This window comes from Telopea speciosissima, chromosome 9 (assembly GCF_018873765.1).
Source record: "Telopea speciosissima isolate NSW1024214 ecotype Mountain lineage chromosome 9, Tspe_v1, whole genome shotgun sequence".
Taxonomy (NCBI): domain Eukaryota; kingdom Viridiplantae; phylum Streptophyta; class Magnoliopsida; order Proteales; family Proteaceae; genus Telopea; species Telopea speciosissima.
In genome coordinates, this window is record NC_057924.1 from 60,268,181 (window position 1) to 60,286,338 (window position 18,158).

At 37.6% G+C, this 18,158-nt stretch overlaps 2 protein-coding genes across 2 annotated transcripts; one reads left to right on the top strand and one right to left on the bottom strand.

Annotated features, from left to right (window-relative positions):
* Positions 1-3,109: 3,109 nt before the first annotated feature.
* Positions 3,110-11,447, top strand: LOC122639212 (putative disease resistance protein At5g47280). Its single transcript, XM_043832033.1, has 5 exons — positions 3,110-4,292; positions 4,735-5,147; positions 9,156-9,508; positions 10,318-10,505; positions 10,613-11,447. Exons 1-5 carry the CDS (start codon positions 3,110-3,112, stop codon positions 11,440-11,442), a joined length of 2,967 nt encoding a protein of 988 aa, XP_043687968.1. The 3' UTR covers positions 11,443-11,447.
* A 737-nt stretch (positions 11,448-12,184) lies between these two features.
* Positions 12,185-17,565, bottom strand: LOC122639213 (disease resistance protein PIK6-NP-like). The gene is made up of 4 exons (XM_043832034.1): positions 14,942-17,565; positions 14,540-14,584; positions 13,605-13,697; positions 12,185-12,265 (listed from the first exon to the last, which is right to left on the bottom strand). The coding sequence occupies exons 1-4, from the start codon at positions 17,555-17,557 to the stop codon at positions 12,185-12,187; spliced, it is 2,835 nt and encodes a 944-aa protein (XP_043687969.1). The 5' UTR covers positions 17,558-17,565.
* Between the last annotated feature and the right edge of the window lie 593 nt (positions 17,566-18,158).

An 18,158-nucleotide genomic window follows, 5' to 3' on the forward strand; every position in this document is an offset into this window, starting at 1 on the left:
AAATCATACACTAATCCCAAAAAATTAATCGACTTTTAGGACCGTGAAATGATAAATATACACAACACACATCACACTCACACACCCGATGTGGGACTAAACCCACATACCTTTTCTATTTTTTGATGAAAATGTAATCACACAAACCACACAAGCTCATGCATTACCTGATTTTGTACTGCTGAGGATTTTTATCAAAAACTATATATGCACTTTAGAAGGATATTAGATATTGGTATTAGGAGGAACTTTTGTCATGTTTGTTTAAAGTCTTGACATTATTATTAGAGTTTCCACGGCAATTGACAATTGAGGCTATCTTTAGAAGGAAATGAATGGACAAAGTCAAAAGTCAAATATTAGTAGAAATAGGAAGTTTCGTTAGAGTTTCAATTGATGTGACAATTGAGGCTATCTTTTATCTTTAGAAGGAAATGAATGGACAGTTCAATATTAGTAGAAGTAGGAAGTTTCGTTAGACTTTCAATTGATGTGACAATTGAGGCTCTTTATCCTCTCAATTATATTGTTCGTACATTTAACAGAGGAGATTGAAATGATTATCCTATCCCCTGTCCGAATACATTATTTGAGGTGAGGTCCACTTCCTTTTATTAGATGTGTTTGACGGTCAAGTGCGGACAGTGTAATTGAGAGGATAAAAATTCCTATGTTTTATTCTATTGTAACTTTTTATGATAAAAATCATTAAAAAATAAAGCTTACAAAATCAATTCTCAAATACATCCCCTCTAAATCTATCGTGTATAGTATTTTTAACTAATCAAGAAACCATAGAAAAAACCATATCATTGTTCACTATCTCAGACCAAAGACACAAGAAATTCTTCGAAAAGACTATATCCAAAAGCATATTGAAATAGGTCCACAACCATCCATTGCCTTTAGAGGAAGATGCGAGTTGGATCATTTAATTCGAATTAGTTCTGATCTCAATTGAAGTTAATCCTAACTCTTGTCTCTTGAATCTACTGGAAAAGACTACCCACAAAAATTATCCGTTTTACTTTTACAAATAGTGGAAGCCCATCCCGCCACCACATTAGCATGATTTAAAAAACCATCCACAACCATAACATCTTGATCCCCATCTGGAAGCTCAGACAACAAATTAACCAAAGAAGAACTATTAAAGATGAAGTCAGAACAATTCAAGACCCATAAGTCTTGGGACTGAGAAGAGATAAGATCATATAAATGCAAATCATGGATCTAGTTAGAAACATTATGAAGAATCACCAACGGATTAGGAGTCATCCCTCGAAAAACAACATGGTTTCTTTTGAGCCCAAATGAAATAATAAGTAATCAACGCAACACTAATAAACCATTTGCAGTCTAAAACTGATGAGAACATATATAGTAGAGTGAGAATGAATTAGAGACATAAACAAGATTAATAGCGATTCATTTGACCAGCCTTCCATGTGAACACCTAGTACTCTTGCAACCCAAATACGTTTACTAAATAGACAGGCCAAGAATAAATGCCAATCAGACTCAACCTCATTATTGCAAAAACGCACAATGAATCTGAAGACCATTTAAAGGTTCTATTTTGGGTTGGTAAACTTTGAATAAATAACTTTCACCAAAAAGTTTTCAACTTAGGGTGGATTCCTAATTTCCAAATGAAAGACCACCACCTTTGATAATCACAAGAAACCACTTTACTAATACTACCTCCAATGCAATTCCTGTATTTGTATGCAGTAGCTTTGGTTGTCAAAATCCTTGATTTCGCAAAAGGGCAATATCAAGAATCCTAGCAATCAACATTGTTTCAGTGGAATCTTAAAAATAGCTTCAGCAGTATTCAGTGGGAATAAACAACGATCCAATGGAATCTTAAAAATAGCGGTCGTGCCGCACGATGCGCACAGCAACGCTCTAGTTACAACAGTGGATAAAAATTCATTGTATTCTCCCTTTTTGGAATAAGAAAGATCAATGTTAAGTTGATTGTTTACGGCATGTTGCCACTTTAGATAATTTCTCTAAAAATCGCACAAAGATCCAATTTGATATGGGAAAAAGATCTCTGTCCGGGAGTGTGGCCTATGCCAGCACTCCCATGAGTCTATCTCTCTCCTCCCCATGTGAAAAGACACATTTGCCACCTTGTTTTAAGGAGGAGAGAGATAGACTCATGGGAGTACTGACGTAGGCCACACTCTCGTACAAAAAACTGCTCCCATTTGATATTGTCTCAACACGAAACATAAAATTGACCTGAAAATCCATTAGGTCTTGGACTAGTCTACATTCATATCCACAACTGGCCCTCTAGTTTCCTCATCTGATGGCATATATGACAATAGATTAATTAAAAAAAAAATATCAAAATCGAAAAGAAAGAAAGACACATAATTCAATCATTATTTCCCCATAATTTTTGTTTTTATTATGCTTTTTGTTTTCTTGCCAACCAAACGTAGGTTGAAGGAATCACTTCACCTAAAACTATAATTCTATGTTTGGGCTGTCAAGAAATGAAATATATATATATATATATAATAAAATAAAACTATGATTGATTTATGTGTTTATCTATTATCTTAAATTCAAAAAATAAATTTTTTTTTTTTTTTTCTATATATTTCTTGCCAAACAAACATACCCTTGATCAGCAAGCCTGGACGAAAATGTATCATCGGTACAGAAGAATGTACATTGAGAGGTAACCACATGTCCTTTTTATGTCAATATACCCTTCTTCCCCTTGTAAATAACAAAAATAGGACTGATGATTATCTCTCAACCTCGTCGGGACTCGGGACGACCTTTATCTAGCGGACGAAATATTTAAATGGGAAATTCACGTTAAATTGCACAGAACGAAAGTCAGTCAATGTGTAAATTACATCGGCCGACCAGGACTAGCTAGCAGAGGGAATAAGAATGGTAACAAAGTCAAGAAAGTGAAATGTGATACGCGGTTTCTTTTCCTTTTAGAAATTATTGAGATGGTGAAGCCAGATTCTATCTCTGCAAGTATTTCTTCCGATTCCAATTTCAATCGGAAGAGAGTCTGCCTTCATCGACTGAGACTTGAAATTCCTGAGTTTGGGAAAGAGAGAAACAGAAGATGGCGGACGGAATCAGCAGTTTTGTTGACATAGCTAAAAAGCTTTTGCCTTTTATAGCAGAATGGAAGGATAAGGCAATCAATTTCAAGAAAGACTTTGAACGGCTCCAAACTACTCTCGCAAGTGTGGTTCCTCAGTTTGAAGAAGGGAGGAGATTGGATTTAGAGTTAGACGATCGTAACCGGAATGAGCTTGATAAATTGATTGAGAAGTTGCGGAAAGGACAAGAGCTCGTCAAGAAGTGCTGCAATGTCCGGTGGTGGAACTTATACAAGAAGATCCTTTACTCCGGTAAGATCACCGATTTGGATAAAGCCATTTTTAGGTTCTGCCAGCTAGAGTTGCAGGCCGAAATGTTTCGTGACCAAAAACAGCTTCGGGTCGAGAACAAACAGCTTCTGCTCAACAACAAACAATTGGAAAGTCAAGTGGAAGCACTTTCGCAGATGATGCGTCACTCCCAACAGATGATGTGCGATTTCCAACAATCGTTAAGTAAGGTGGAAGGACTGATTCGGCATCAGGGAGGGAGTATGGGTGAAGGTTCGAGCTCCGTCGGTAACGTGGGTGTGGGTTTGTTTCCTGCGAAAAAGCTTTTGGATGTGATATTAGAAATGAAGGATAAAGCCTTCAATTTCAGGGAAGACCTTGAACGCCTCCAAAATACTCTCCAACGGGTGGTTCCTCTGTTTGAAGAAGGGAGGTTATTGGATTTAGAGTCAAACGATCGTAAGACAAAGGGGCTCGAGAGATTCATTGGGAAATTGAGGAAGGGAGAAGAGATGGTCCAGAAATGTTGCAAAGTCTCGTCTTTTAACATCTTCCCGAAGATCCGTTACTCCAGTAAGATCCACAATTTGAATGAAACTATTCTTAATTTCTACTGGCAAGAGTTGCACGTCGATCCCTGGTACGAAAGAGAGAAGCAAGTGCTCGATATCCAAATCCAACAATTGCTTCGTAAGTTGAAAGAAATGACTCTGCAGCAGGAACGGACTGTGGGCCGCATTAACATTGCAGTTCCTGAGCTCCCAGATCGTGTTGTTGGATTCGATTTAAGTCTCAGAGAATTTAAGTTTGAATTGTTAAAAGAAAATGTGACTGTGCTTGGACTGTGTGCTCCTGTGGGATGTGGGAAGTCCACGTTAGCTGCCATGCTTTGTGGAGACGAACAAATCAGAGGTAAAAAAAAAAAAACCATCTTTTCATTAATTCTCATTAATTTCTCTGTCGCTTTCTTTCAGCTGCGAACTTTCAATTAGGATTCTACAGCTTTTTATCTGTTTATTAAAAAATGAAAATGGGTGGAATCGGATCGAAATCGTCTTGAATTGGTCTGATTCAACTGATTCTTATCAAATATGGGGGTGAAACTGGGATCCTCCTTGGAATTGGGAACCAATTATGGAATCGAATCGGTTCGATTCAACTGAAAAATACAAAGGAAACAGGGATTGGTGTCAGCCGATTCACCGATCCAATTCCCTATTTTTGAAACCTTACATCTGCCCGAGGAAGAACAGCATTTCCTTCTCATTAAATTTACCTTTTTGTCCGGTTCTTTTAAATTTAACTGTCAAAAAAACAAAAAAAAAAAACTTTTTTTATACTCTGTTTTGTATAGGCATATTCAGGGACAAAATATTCTTTGTCACCGTTAAAAAGACTGCTACCACCTTGGAGATCCTAAAGCGACTTATTGAAGAGATTGGTGGTGAGGTGCCTCACTCCAATTTGAGTGAAGAAGATGCAACTAAGCAATTTCGACAGCTTCTGGAGCAGAGTTCAGAGCCAGTAATGCTGGTCTTGGATGGTGTTTGGGACGAAACAATTATTAAGAAGTTTTTCTCTGAAACGAAAGGATATAAGATACTGGTTACATCAAGAAAAGTTTTCAAAACATATGATTCCAAACATCATTCTAAGCATATTTTGAAAACACTCAGTCACCAAGACTCCATGACTCTGTTTCGTCAAATAGCACTGCCTCAAGATGGGAATGAGGACTTTGAGCCAGATGAGGATCTTCTAAACGAGGTTCTTTGTCTATCTTTCAACCACTTGCTTGCATAATGTGCATCCTTGTTTAGATTAATATCTTCATATACACATAATAAATATAATAATTAGGTAGACGGTTCCCATCGATGACACCCGTTTTTCTAATGCAGGCGTCTAAGGGTTTCTCCCTTTCAAATCTTACTATAGGGGCTAAATTAAGGGTGTGTTTGGTTGCGTAAATCTGTTGGAGCCTCTATTGATTTTAGATGTTATCCACTGAATTACTATCTATGGATTCGTTATTTTGGAAAATAAACTATTTGGTTATCATGATTTTGTGACATGAATCTTCATGAGAAACTATTTGGTTACCCTGAGTCTGTCAGTTGATAAAATATTAGTTTTTTAAAAATTTCTATTAAATATTAGTTTTTTTTATTAAATATTAGTTTTTATTTAATTGATTATTAGTGTTTTATTTAAAATATAAGCATAATATTTAACTAAAAAATGGTATTTTATTTAATAAAATATAAGATTTTTTAAACTATTAGTGTTTTATTTTTTAATAAAATATTAATTATTAAAAATGTTGCTTCCACGTTGAATCATGATATTTAAATAAACTACGGAATCAGGTGGTCCATATATAAGTTCACCTCTTAAGGTGAACTCAAGAATGAAGCAACTTTAGTACAAAAAGTGGAATCAGGTGGTTCTCTTAATTCTGTGGAATTACACAATCAAAGAGTTTTAATAATTGAGAATCACGATTCCACAAAATTTCAATCTATGGATTTACACAATCAAACACACCCTAGACATTTTAGAAAGCCAATGTATATTTTGAAATTGGACTTCTATGGTGTTATGACACTTTGTAAGCCTTTATTTACTATGTGAAAATTCGAGAATAAGAAACTTTTACAACATGAATAAAACCCAAAAACTTTAAGTGTATGTCACAACATGTATGTAGTAAGAAACATAGCAACGTCATTGTTGGTGTACATTGGCATTGCTTGTAGTATGTTGTCATTGTTGGCAACAAGTGCAGACCAGTTCTGAGGTGATTCGGGAAGTACTTGTTCAGAGGTATTTTGGTCCATTTATAGGGTTCAGGGGCTGTCTGGTAATGGCATAACTGATAGTCCAATGGCAGTCAGTTTAAGCTTCTAGAAGAGGGGTAGGTGCCCTATCCTGTGTGGGTGCTTAGGTGGAAGCATATGTTGCATCCCATGGACTATAGTTGCAGTTGAATACGCAGTCTGTATTGGGTAAATACAAAACCTTGGGTATAAGGGTATTACTCCATGGACGTAGGAAACTTGCCGGACCACATATATCTTTTGTATTGTTCCTGTATTTGTTTAGAAGTGTTGTGTGTGGCAGGATGGGTGTGCACAACCTGGTGCTTGGCCACATGGTGATTGCAGTGCGGGTGTGCATGCAAATAGTTTGTAATTGTCTGTGCAAGCAAGCTCAGTGCCATACAGTTGTGTCTTGAGAGCTAAAGGTTAATTGTTCATCCAGTGCATCAAAATTGGGAGTAAAAATTGGAAATGATTTTAGACCCTGATTCACCTCCCTCTCAGTATCCATCTAGGAACAACAGTCATGAACAAGTAAGGGCAGACTAGTGTCAATGCCACTCTCCTTGAGAATGTTGTTGCCCTTTATGGTGCAAAAGGTCCTTGCAACATGTCCTCTAAGATGAAAGAGCCCTTGGAAGATCCTCTAGTTGATGTACACTCAAACAACTAGGCTACATTGGGACTTAAAGGTTGTGCTCACCAGATACAAATAATACTCACAATGGAGAGGGAAAACTCAAAGTATGCAAAGCTAGCAAAAGAGAGGCTTTGAGAGAGTAAGAGAATAAAACAAGATTGTAGAGAATAGTGAATTTCATCCTCTATTTATACAGGGGAGGTACATCTCCCCATATATAATGGTAAAGATACACATCCTATTTTTAAGTCAGGTACTTACGTAGAGGTACACCCCTTGATATGGTTATGTCTTTTTACCTCTTTATTTATATGTATGTAGACACAAACACTTCTTTATATGTAGAGATGTGTCTCTAGTGGATGTCCACACAAAGTGGTGTTTCTAGAATATGTTCATATGTAGAGGGTACATCACTTTACATTTACAAGGAAGAGACACTTAGCACAAATCCTTATGTAGGGATACATTTCTACAAAGAGATGTGTCTACCAGCATAGAGGCATGTTTCTAAACCACCTATAAATGTAAGAGGTAATTTGAATTTTTTTTCAAACCTTAAAATGCAACAATTCCCTCATAAGATTCGAAATACCAATAAAACCGAAAATGGAGTGATGAGTACATTAGAAGTAGTAGGCCATGTTGTTGTAGATGTCTTTTGAACTTAAATCAACAGTAGGTCTAATGAGCTACTATACAGAGTACGGTTGAAGTCAGACTTCTTGAACCTCTCCTAATTGGTGTAGCTGATTAACTCATCAACCATATCCTACCATTCGACCCTTGATATGTTCCATTTGAATCTGTGGGCGTTTTTATTTAACCTTGTCCCCATCTTAGTGTAATAGATGTCTAGATAATTCGCCATGAAAAGTCTTATTGGTAGGCGACCTCACAACCCTATTGTAGGACCGTAGGCAAGCCAAGAGGGGGTGAATTCAATACAGCGGAATATTAATGACAACTAAAAAGTTAAACTACTCAAACACACAAGAATGAAAAGTTGTAAGGCTAGTGTGCATGAGAGGAGATGAGAGACAAAGAGGTTTTTTTAGATTGGCCTCGGCTTTGTTGCCTTTGTTGAGGAGTTGACGGCAATCCCTCTTGAAATGGCCTGGTTTGCCACACATAAAATAGTTCCACTTCCTTCTTGAAATTACCATCATTATACACGAAGGCTCTTCTTTCTTACCGGACTCAACAAAGTTGGCTTTAGATTTGAATTCTGTAGCCTTTTCAGCCTTGTCTTTAACCCGATTTTTTCCCCCAATCTTCACACAGACTATAAGTTGATCAAAAGATCACTCTTTTCTCTTATGATTCATATTGATTTTGAAGTCATTCCAAGTTGTAGGCAATTTTTCCTATGAGGAACCTATCATGAAATCCTCAGACAACACCATGCCTTCTTTTGCCAATGTGGAAACTAAGACTTGAAACTTGTCAATTTGGGCTGAAATATTTGTATCATTCTTCATGACACTGCCAGCCAATTGCTCCAAAACAAATGCAATCATTTATTTGCACCATTTATAATTAGAACCATTAAATGTCTCAATCTTATCGAAGTCTGAGACTACTCTCAGATTCTCCAATGGTGGTAAACTTGTCACACTTGATGGCCCGAGTCTCCGTCCCCATTAGCAACATTCTTAAGAATTGTAGTAAAATAAAGGCTTCAAAGAGAGCAAGTATATGAAGGTCGATCTCCAATGTCACACCACCTACGTAGTAAGAAACATAGTAACAACGTCCTGAACAAGTAAGGATTGAGTCGTGTCAACGCAACTCTCCTTAAGAATGTTGTTTCCTTCTATGTTGCAAAAGGTCCTTGCAACATGTCCTCCAAGATGAAACAGCCCTTGGAAAACCCTCTAGTTGACGTACACTCAAACAACTAGGCTACATTGGGACCCAATGGTTGTGCTTACCACACAAAAAATACTCACAATAGAGAGAGACAACTCAAAGTCTGCAAAACTAGCAAAAGATAGGCTTTAAGAGAGTAAGAGAACAAAACAAGATTGTAGAGAAGGCGGAATTTCATCCTCTATTTATGGAGGGGAAGTACACGTTTAGGCAAATCTGTCTGAATACCTCTGCATAAATAATGGTAAAGAGACGGATTCTATTATAAATCCTTATGTAGAGGTACACCCCTTGACATGGTCATGTCTTTGCACTTCTTTGTATACATGTATGTAGACACCTCTTTAAAGTAAGTTTTTTTCTAGCTGAATTCTTAATGCTATCATTCTTCCAGTCCCTCCCAAACTATGACTAATTCTACTTGATTGTGTTAAACTGCAGATAGTAAAATGCTGCGATGGTTTCCCATTCGCTATTATGGTGATTGCCACATCGCTGAACCAGCAGCCCGCAGAGAAATGGGAAAACATGGCTAGGAAACTGTTGGAAGGTTCCTCCATTCTTGATTTTGATGAGAAATTGCGGAATTGTCTTGCAAGCAGCTTGGATTCCTTGGATGATACAGTTCGAGAGTGTTTTATGGACTTGGGTTCCTTTCCTGAAGACAGTAGGATCCCTTTCTCTGCTCTGTTCGACATTTGGTCTGAGCTCTATGACCTAGAAGATGAAAATGCTGCCTTTGTCAATCTTCTCGAACTTGCCTCTCGAAATCTTATTAGTTTGGTTGGAAGCAGGTATATATGTTTCTTTGATCTTTCGAATCAGTAATTAAATCCCATTGCATGTATTTGTTGCTAACCGAAAGTAGTTGCTGTTTACAATTTACAGTTGATATTCTAATCTTGTTCTCCATAGCATGTTTTATTAAGTATGGGTAGACTAAGAAATTGAAAAACTTAATAAAAAGGAAAACAACTATCTTAGCATGATCCATGGATTGCCTATATCCCACTTCAAAAGCACCACTGACTCATGTATCTGTGTTGAGATTCTACAAATAATTAAATCTTGTCATGTATGTCTCGAATTCTTATACCTGTTTCGAAGAATGACCCGCTCCGAAATTTTTGGTTCGACCCGATCCGATCCGATCCAATGGAGGAGTATTTACATTCTTTACCTGCTTTGTTGTAAAGTGAGTGAGATTTGGGGTTTTTGATTTAGGGTTTCTGGGAGAGAGCAGCAGTGTCGTTTTGGGTGTTCTTGAGAGATGTCCATTGTAACTTTCTCCGATTTACATAGTGAAACAGCTTCGTCTTCGTCCGTGGACGTAGCACACCATACTGGTTTGTGAACCATGTTAAGTCTCTGTGTCATTTTGCTCTGTTTTTTGTTTTTGTTCGTGTTTTGTTTCATGTTTGTTCTAACAAATCTCAATCCCAGTAAATGATCTGAACCTCATAAATGGACAGTTGTATTGCATTAGTGGTTTCCTAAATGTCTCACTGTTAATATTCTTCAAACAATGGATTGGATAGAGCTTATAAGACCTGTCTACTTGTGGATAACATATATCTATAAGCAGTAAATTCATTTTCATCAGGAATTCTGCAAAGGAGATTGATGAGCTATTTATTACCCAACATGATCTATTAAGAGACCTGGCTATCTACCAGAGCCGGCAGGAGAGAAAAAGAATTGTCATGGACACAAGACAAGAAGGCATTCCCGAGAACTGGAGAGAACAAGAGAACCACTATCTCAATGCCCGTCTTGTTTCTCTCTGCACAGGTTTCCTCTCATTCATCCTAGAATGCTAATTAAGCTGTTGTGTTTCTTCTTGTGTTTTTATTTTTTACTTTTTCTCTGCATCATAAGTAATAGGCTGAATCTTGCAGGTGAAATGTGTCCAGAAAGCTGGTATGACTTGCAACTTCCCGGAGCTGAGGTGCTGATTCTGAATTTCTCTGGAAGTAACTATGCCATACCCCCATTTGTGCAAAAGATGAGGAAGCTAAAGGTTCTTGTCATTGTAAACTCTGGACTGACCCATGCCGAGCTAGGCAATTTGAAAACTCTTACTGATTTGGCTAATCTAAAGAGGATCAGGTTGGCCAAAGTCTCGATTCCTCCCCTTCATGAACTCACAATGCCATTGATGAATTTGCAGAAGATATCCTTAAATATGTGTTCTTTTGGCCAATCTTTGATGAAATGCACCATCGATGTCGCCTACTTGTTACCTAATCTTGTTGAGATCGACATCAGTTACAGCAATGATCTTGTGGAATTGCCTCCGTGGATCTGTGATATTATCAATTTACAGAAACTCAGCATTACTTACTGTCCCAAGTTATCTGCACTACCTGAGAGAATTGGATTCATACCAGATTTAGAGTTTTTAAGGCTGCATGCATGTCATGGATTGCCTGAGTTACCAGACTCGATAAAAGGACTCAGGAAGCTGAGGTCCTTTGATATATCTGATTGTCAAGACTTAAAAATGCTGCCTGACGGGTTGGGTGAGTTACATTGTTTGGAAAAGCTTGACATGAGAGGTTGCATAGACTTGAAGACATTGCCATCTTCAGCCATGAAGCTTGTTCATTTAAAGGAAGTGCTCTGTGATGAAGACAAAGTTAGTCTTTGGGAACCTCTATCACCTAGTCTAAAAATAATTGTTTTGCGTGAAGAGCACAATTTGGACTGGTTGGGGGTTGATCTATGACCAATAATTTGAAAGAGAACTTTAAAGGAGATAAGAACTTCAATAAATAAGGGGGGATGAATAAGAGCTTGTTAATATGGGTTTGTTTCATGTGTTTCTGGATATTTTAGTTTCTCTTTTGTCCATTACTCTCTGTTCTCTACAATAATATGTTTTGCCTTATTGCATACTTTATAGCCCCTTACTTTATTCCAGACAGAAAAATGGAATCTATGTATTGAACTCATGATTCCTAGTTGGACTCTATAATATGTGGTTGTGGTTTCTTAATTGATCTATGTTTTCTAGTTTTCCCATTCCAATTGTAACTCTTAGTTTGTTAATTTGGTTTCAATCTTTCTTCATGCATATATACCTTGGTTAACTTTGAATACAAACCAATACAAATTGCTGTTCTATTACTATGCAGCGATGCTGTTTAGTTGTGAAAAGTGTTGGTGAAGAACCAACACTTTTGGAAACAAACCGCTGTTGGTGAACACAATTCGACGCCTCTATTTCCGCTTGCCCCTACTGCTGTGTGCGCCCCACACACAAGCAAACCGGAATGTTTTGCCTTACCCTACTGCCTGAGCGAGGGTAAGGCAGTACTTTCCACCGCACTTGAGTATGGGGGCACACGACAGTACCAGGCAGGCGGAAGTAGAGGAATCAGATTCTGGTGAACAAGCCATGGAAACACCAACTTCGAAGTCATGGTCAGCATTGCAGCTAAATCACATTTGAACCTAACCTTTGTAAGTCAAAGCTCTCTAGCCTGATCCAACCCCAATAGTTGTGTACGAAACTCAGCTTCAAAATTGAAAGTAACACCAGGCAGGATCTAAAAGAAGAAATCATGACTTGAGCATTAGAATCTCTAATAACTCCACTAGCACCCGCGAGCTACTATCAATATTAACTTTAAACCATCCAGGCCTGGGCGAGCACCAATAGACTTCCAAGAGTGATGTAGGCCGTCACTGAGGGACAAGAATCTTAAAAAATTTAGAGCACAATAGATCAGTAAAAGAAGACACTCTCCCTATGAATTTTGGTGCCAAATCCCTGAGGTTTTGCTGAACCCAAGATAACAATTACCTGGGATTCTGAAAAATTCATTTGACCTTATTCCGCTCCATGGATCGTATAAATTATTTCTACCAAAAAAAAAGCGGTGGGGGACTTAAACAAATCAAGTTCAAATAAAACAAAAGAAATCAACAAGAAGAAAAATACTAGATACTTTATTGCTCTTGCATACAAAGCAGTAATCAAAAGAAAATCTTTTTGGAAGAGAGAGAGAGAGAGAGAGAGAGAGAGGGAGAGATTATTACAAATAAAAGACTGTAGATGTCTGAATGACATGTGGAGGGGGCAGTCAAAGAAAAATAAACTTCCAATAGTACCCCCAAAACATTCTTCAAATAACGAAGCCATATTTGACGCTAGCATTTCATAAATTTCCTGCATAATTAGCACAAAAGCTACATTACTTGTTTTTTTTATGTTTGGTAAATCACAAAAGCTATGTTACAGACCTTGGAAATTTCGAGAATAAGATGGAGTAGATATATAGATTGAGAGAGAGGGTTTCCCACAGGACACGTGGGAAGAAATCTACGTGTTACACCAATAAATGTTGTATAAAAGACCGGAAGAACGTTGTTTGTGCCGCAGTGCCACGGTACCACCTGGCCTGACATGCAGCTAATGGTTGAGATTAAAAAAATTTAAAATTTTTTGAAAACCTCGTGACATCCTCTTTGAACCATTTTAGATCCCAAAACAAACCCATCCATCGGTTCGACTCATCAACCCAAACCCATTTCACTCAAACTAAACCCAAACCTCTCATCTACCTAAGGGTTTCAGATCGTTTAGAAAATTCCCAAATCCAAAACCATCGCTCCCTTCTTCTCTATTTTCCAATCTCTACTTCCAACAGAACTGTCGACGATACACCGGCTCAGAGGGCAGAGAGGTTCGATGGTCAGAAGGGTTCCCTGTAAGTGAGATGTTCAGAGGGGTTCGATGTAAGAGAGAGAGAGAGAGTAAATGGGGAGTAATACCTGAATCTGTTTTGTGATTCAATCTGAGCTGTTACGTCTCAAATTCTATGATCAATTGCTCCTAAAAAACCAAAATTAGTTTTTAATTGTCAACAATAGCGTATAACTCACCAAATGTTGAACCCCATGCTTATATGCAGAATTGCATAAATGAGGGACATTAATGAGGAGATCCATTAATAAGTTGTTCTTGCACTTTCCTCCCTGATGCCAATAGAAAAGAAAAGAGATTTACACAGAAAACAGATCAGCCACAGAAAACAGCTCTGCCGTTTTCCATTCCTGTTAAAACTTTAATCTACAAAATCCACTTTCTCAATGGAAATTTTCGGCACCAAAACTGGTTCTCTGTATATGAAAGCAGAGGAGGAAAGAAATAAAAAGAAAAGATGAAAAGGGGATCGTTAATCTTCTTGGAGGCACCTTAGATCTTATATAATGTCTCACCGCTCCATTTCTTCCACAACCCCCCATTTTCCTCTCCCTCTCTAATGGTTTCTGCAACTAAGAACCTTCAACCACAAACCCACAAACTTCACTTCAAAACCCATAAAAGCTTAATTTCTTCAAACCCTTTAACTATTTCGTTCCCACGATAGAAACCCAGGAGTTTTATTTTCAATCTAAGGGGTCTTCTTCTTTTTCTTCCAACTTTTAATGAGCTGGGTCCCCTCAATTCAACCTCAAAACTCTAAGTTTAAGCTTCTGGGTATACACTCAACATCTGAGCCGGTGTATCGTCGTCGGCAGTTCTGGTGGAAGTAGAGAAGAAGAAGGGAAGGTCTGTTCGTTGGAGAGGTTGGGACGTTGGGTTCTCAGATGTGTTGATGGGTTAGGGTTGGGTGAGTTTGAACCGATGGGTGGGTTTGTTTTGAGGTCTAAAGTTGTTCAAACAGGATGGCCCATGAGGGTTTCAAAAAATTTTGAATTTTTTTAATCTCAATCGTTAGATGTATGTCAAGCCAGGTGGCACATTGGGAGCTCATAGAAGTAGGATAAAAGTACAAGCATTGCAAGTAGAGGATGTGGATCCAAAAGCAAATTACCTCGGGCTCCTCAGTAGATGCTTGAGGCCTCTCCAAATTGTCTACCTGTTTACACCAAAGTTTTTACACAAATTAAAGTTCAGAAAATAAAAAAAAATGTTTCAGAAATTTTTTTTCCCCTAAACTAATGAAAAGTAATTAAAGGCTCATATTCTCTATGACGCAGTTTAGGCTGTGCCTAAACACATGAACCTGTCACTCAGGGTGGCAGGGTGATCATTGTGCCCATCTTTATGTGTCTGGGTGCAGCCTGCGCCCCTAACACAGAAAACATTCTCCCAAATGAAAAATTTCAAGGAAAAGCCATGGAAAGGCAAAGAAAAACTCACCATATTAAATTGTACAGCGCCTGTGGAAGATGAGCTAAGAAATGATCTCAATGTTTACGTCTTTGAACTTAACCTTCTTATCTCTTCCAACACTTTCTGAGAGTTGTTGTGGCATCAAGAGTAATTTGAGCTTCTGGAGTTTGGCGATGTCAAATCCATCCGGCAACTTCTTTAGGTTGTCTAAACTTTTAAGATTTAGAACCTTGAGATTGGCCAATGATCCATTCTCCACCGTCCATTCTTCTAAATCAGATAACAATCCAATATCCAGGCTTAAAAGCTTAGGAAACCCATCTTTAGGAAAAACCATATGGTTTCCCAGGAAAGAACTCTTTCGGAGTTGCAGGAACTGTAAGTTCTCTAATTTTGCTAGGGTTTTCATTGAGTCACCATTCTGCTCTAATTTCGTGTTGGATAACTCTAATTCAATAAGATTTGGTGGAAAAACATTACAATCATCTGGTAATTTTTCCATAGCTCCTGATAATCTCATTTTGTAGAGATGAACATGTTGTGAAAGTGAATCTTGAAATTGCAGCTTTCCTCTGGCCCATTCAATCTCCAACTCCCTCAGGTAAACAAATTTCAGAATAGATTTAGATAATATTTCTCCATAACGGTCCATGTCCACTCCAGTGATCTTTAGCTTTCTGAGATCGATCAATCCATTGAAGTCTTTGGATATCCAATTGTATTCTCTTGTAGATAGTGTCAGAAGATTCCTTAATCGCCCAATTTGGGGAGAACCACCACAATGAAGATCACAACAAGATCCTGCTTTAGTAGAAATAAGTTCAAGATTAGCATAAAAATGTCTCAGTTCTTCCAATTTCCATACTGAACAAGGTATGCCAAAGATTTGAGTTTCAGATATATCAAGAGTTTGAAGATTTTGGAGTTTGCGAATTGAAGATGGAAGCCTTTTCACCCGAGCTCCTCGAAGATTCAAGTACTTAAGGAGAACAAGTTTCCCTATTGCATCAGGTAAGCTCTGTAGTTCTGTTGCCCCTTGTAGATCCAAAACTCTGAGAAGAGTGAAGTTTTTGTAGAAAGAAGTGTTCTCCAATTTTTTTTTGCTCAAATTAGTGAAGCACAAAATCGAACGAGGATTATTTAAGGATGTGCTATCTGGAATTTCAGTCCCTTCAGCTTCTTCATTGTTTGAATAAATGGCAAGTCGACGTGACATGATACAACGATTTGCCAAACGTTTATCCCCCAAAATGTCAAGAAATTTGTCATGTCGTCCTTTTGAGATTGCAAATTCTCTTAACAGATCATGGATTCGACATGTTTCAAGAGTTCCATTTGATCTTCTGCAATCTACTTGAATCATGTTCCTTTGAATTAAATCTTCGAGGCAATCCTCTGCAACATCTTCCATTGATTCTTCTCCTCTCTCTTGGATGAAACCCTCAGCAATCCATAATTGAATTATGGTTTCACAATTGATTGGACAATCTTCTGGAAAAAGGCCGAAGTAGAGAAAACAAGGCTTTAACTGATTGGGTAGATTATCATAACTCAAATCTAATACCTCAAAGCATTCTGTAGAGCCTTGTAGTAGTTGCCATCTTGCACTTCTAACTACTTTGGTCCACACATCAATTGTTCGCTGTTTTGTTGATAAGAGACCACCCAATACAACAATTGCAAGTGGTAAACTGTTGCACTTTTTGACAATTTGCTCTGCTAATTTCTCCAGTTCTTTTGGGAAATCTTTCTCATCATGGAAAACCTTCCTTTTAAGAAGCTCTAAACAGTCCTTGTCATCTAATTTTCCTATCTGATTTATTCTTGACTTGGCATGTTTGGCTACATAATCAAAGCGAGAAGTAATTAATACTCTGCTTTCTTTCCTGTCGATGTTAATTTTTTCAAGGATATCTTGGTATATTGAATCCCAATCTTTTTCTCTCCATACATCATCAAACACCACTAATAATCTCCCAAAATTTGTCTTCTCAGGATTTTGCTCTGTCATGCTTTGCAAGAGACGTTGTGGTTCAAATTCTTGGGAAACATTTATCCAAGCACATGAATCAAATTGATTTGTAACAACTTTGTAGACCTTGTAAGCAAGGGTTGATTTACCTGTACCAGCCATCCCAACTATAGAAACAATATGCAATTGTGAAGAATCATCTCTCTGCTGTGTCAATATTTTTTCCACTTCTTTTGATTGACTATCGAAGCCAATGATGATTTCTTCATCCAAAGCCAGAGCTTTTCTCTTATTCAATGCCACATCTTTGCCCAATGAATCTTTATCCTTTAACTTATCAATGGCATACCTTGATTTGTAAGCTGAAATCTTTTCGATTCTTGTGTTGATATTACTAATCTGGTTCCCCAATTTGTGAAGAGTAATAGGTGGACCAGGAAAAATGAGAGGCCATTTTGATAAGAATCTTAACCAGCTTCTTTCCTTTAGCCGCTTTACCTTATGGATGAATATGTCAAGAACATCTTCAGCATCATAAGCAAGGTCTCTGACTTGGCTTACCCATACGTCCACTCGCTCGTACTTACTACGTTGCACTGCAGCATCCCTTAGAAAAGAACTGATCCATTCGAGTTCATCACGAAGAGACACAACCTGTCCTTCTACCCCTTGCAAAAAGTTGTACTCTTCTACTGTTATCACAGCTAGTTTCTTGGCAAAAGATATGATTGTGCCCTCAGCCATTTTTTTTCTTTTTTGGTTGGTTGGAGGAGAAGCAGACTCTCCCTTGAAACGAGTCTAGAATTGCCTTTGAGAAGCTAATAAAACCTGTTTTTTCTACAACCACACAATAAATTATTTGGACCTTTAGGGAAAGTAGTTGAATATCATATTCATAGTTGGTAAAGCAAATACAGAGAACTCTAAACAATCTAGATTTAATTCAATTTTTCAATCCGAAAGAAATCAATATTATTTCACTGAAGATGGACTAAAAGAAAGGATGAAAATGGGTTAATTTTGATATTAAACTTTTACTTTTCTAAACTTTGGAGCAAAAACTATTTTTTTAATTTAGATACTGTAAAAATATTATTAATTGTATGTGCTGAATTTTCTTTTTTGAATTACTTGAAAAGACTATTTTAATTTTTTATTGTCCAAATTTTGGGGACCAAATTATAAATGAAATCCATTAAAAAAAAAACTTTACTCTAAGCCTAAGACTAGTTTTCTAACTCAAAACATGGCCACATCCAACTGATCTAGATTTATTGGCAAAGAACTCAAGATTATCACCCTTCTGCTCAAAAGGAAGGGGGGGGGGGGGGGGGTTGCCTACACA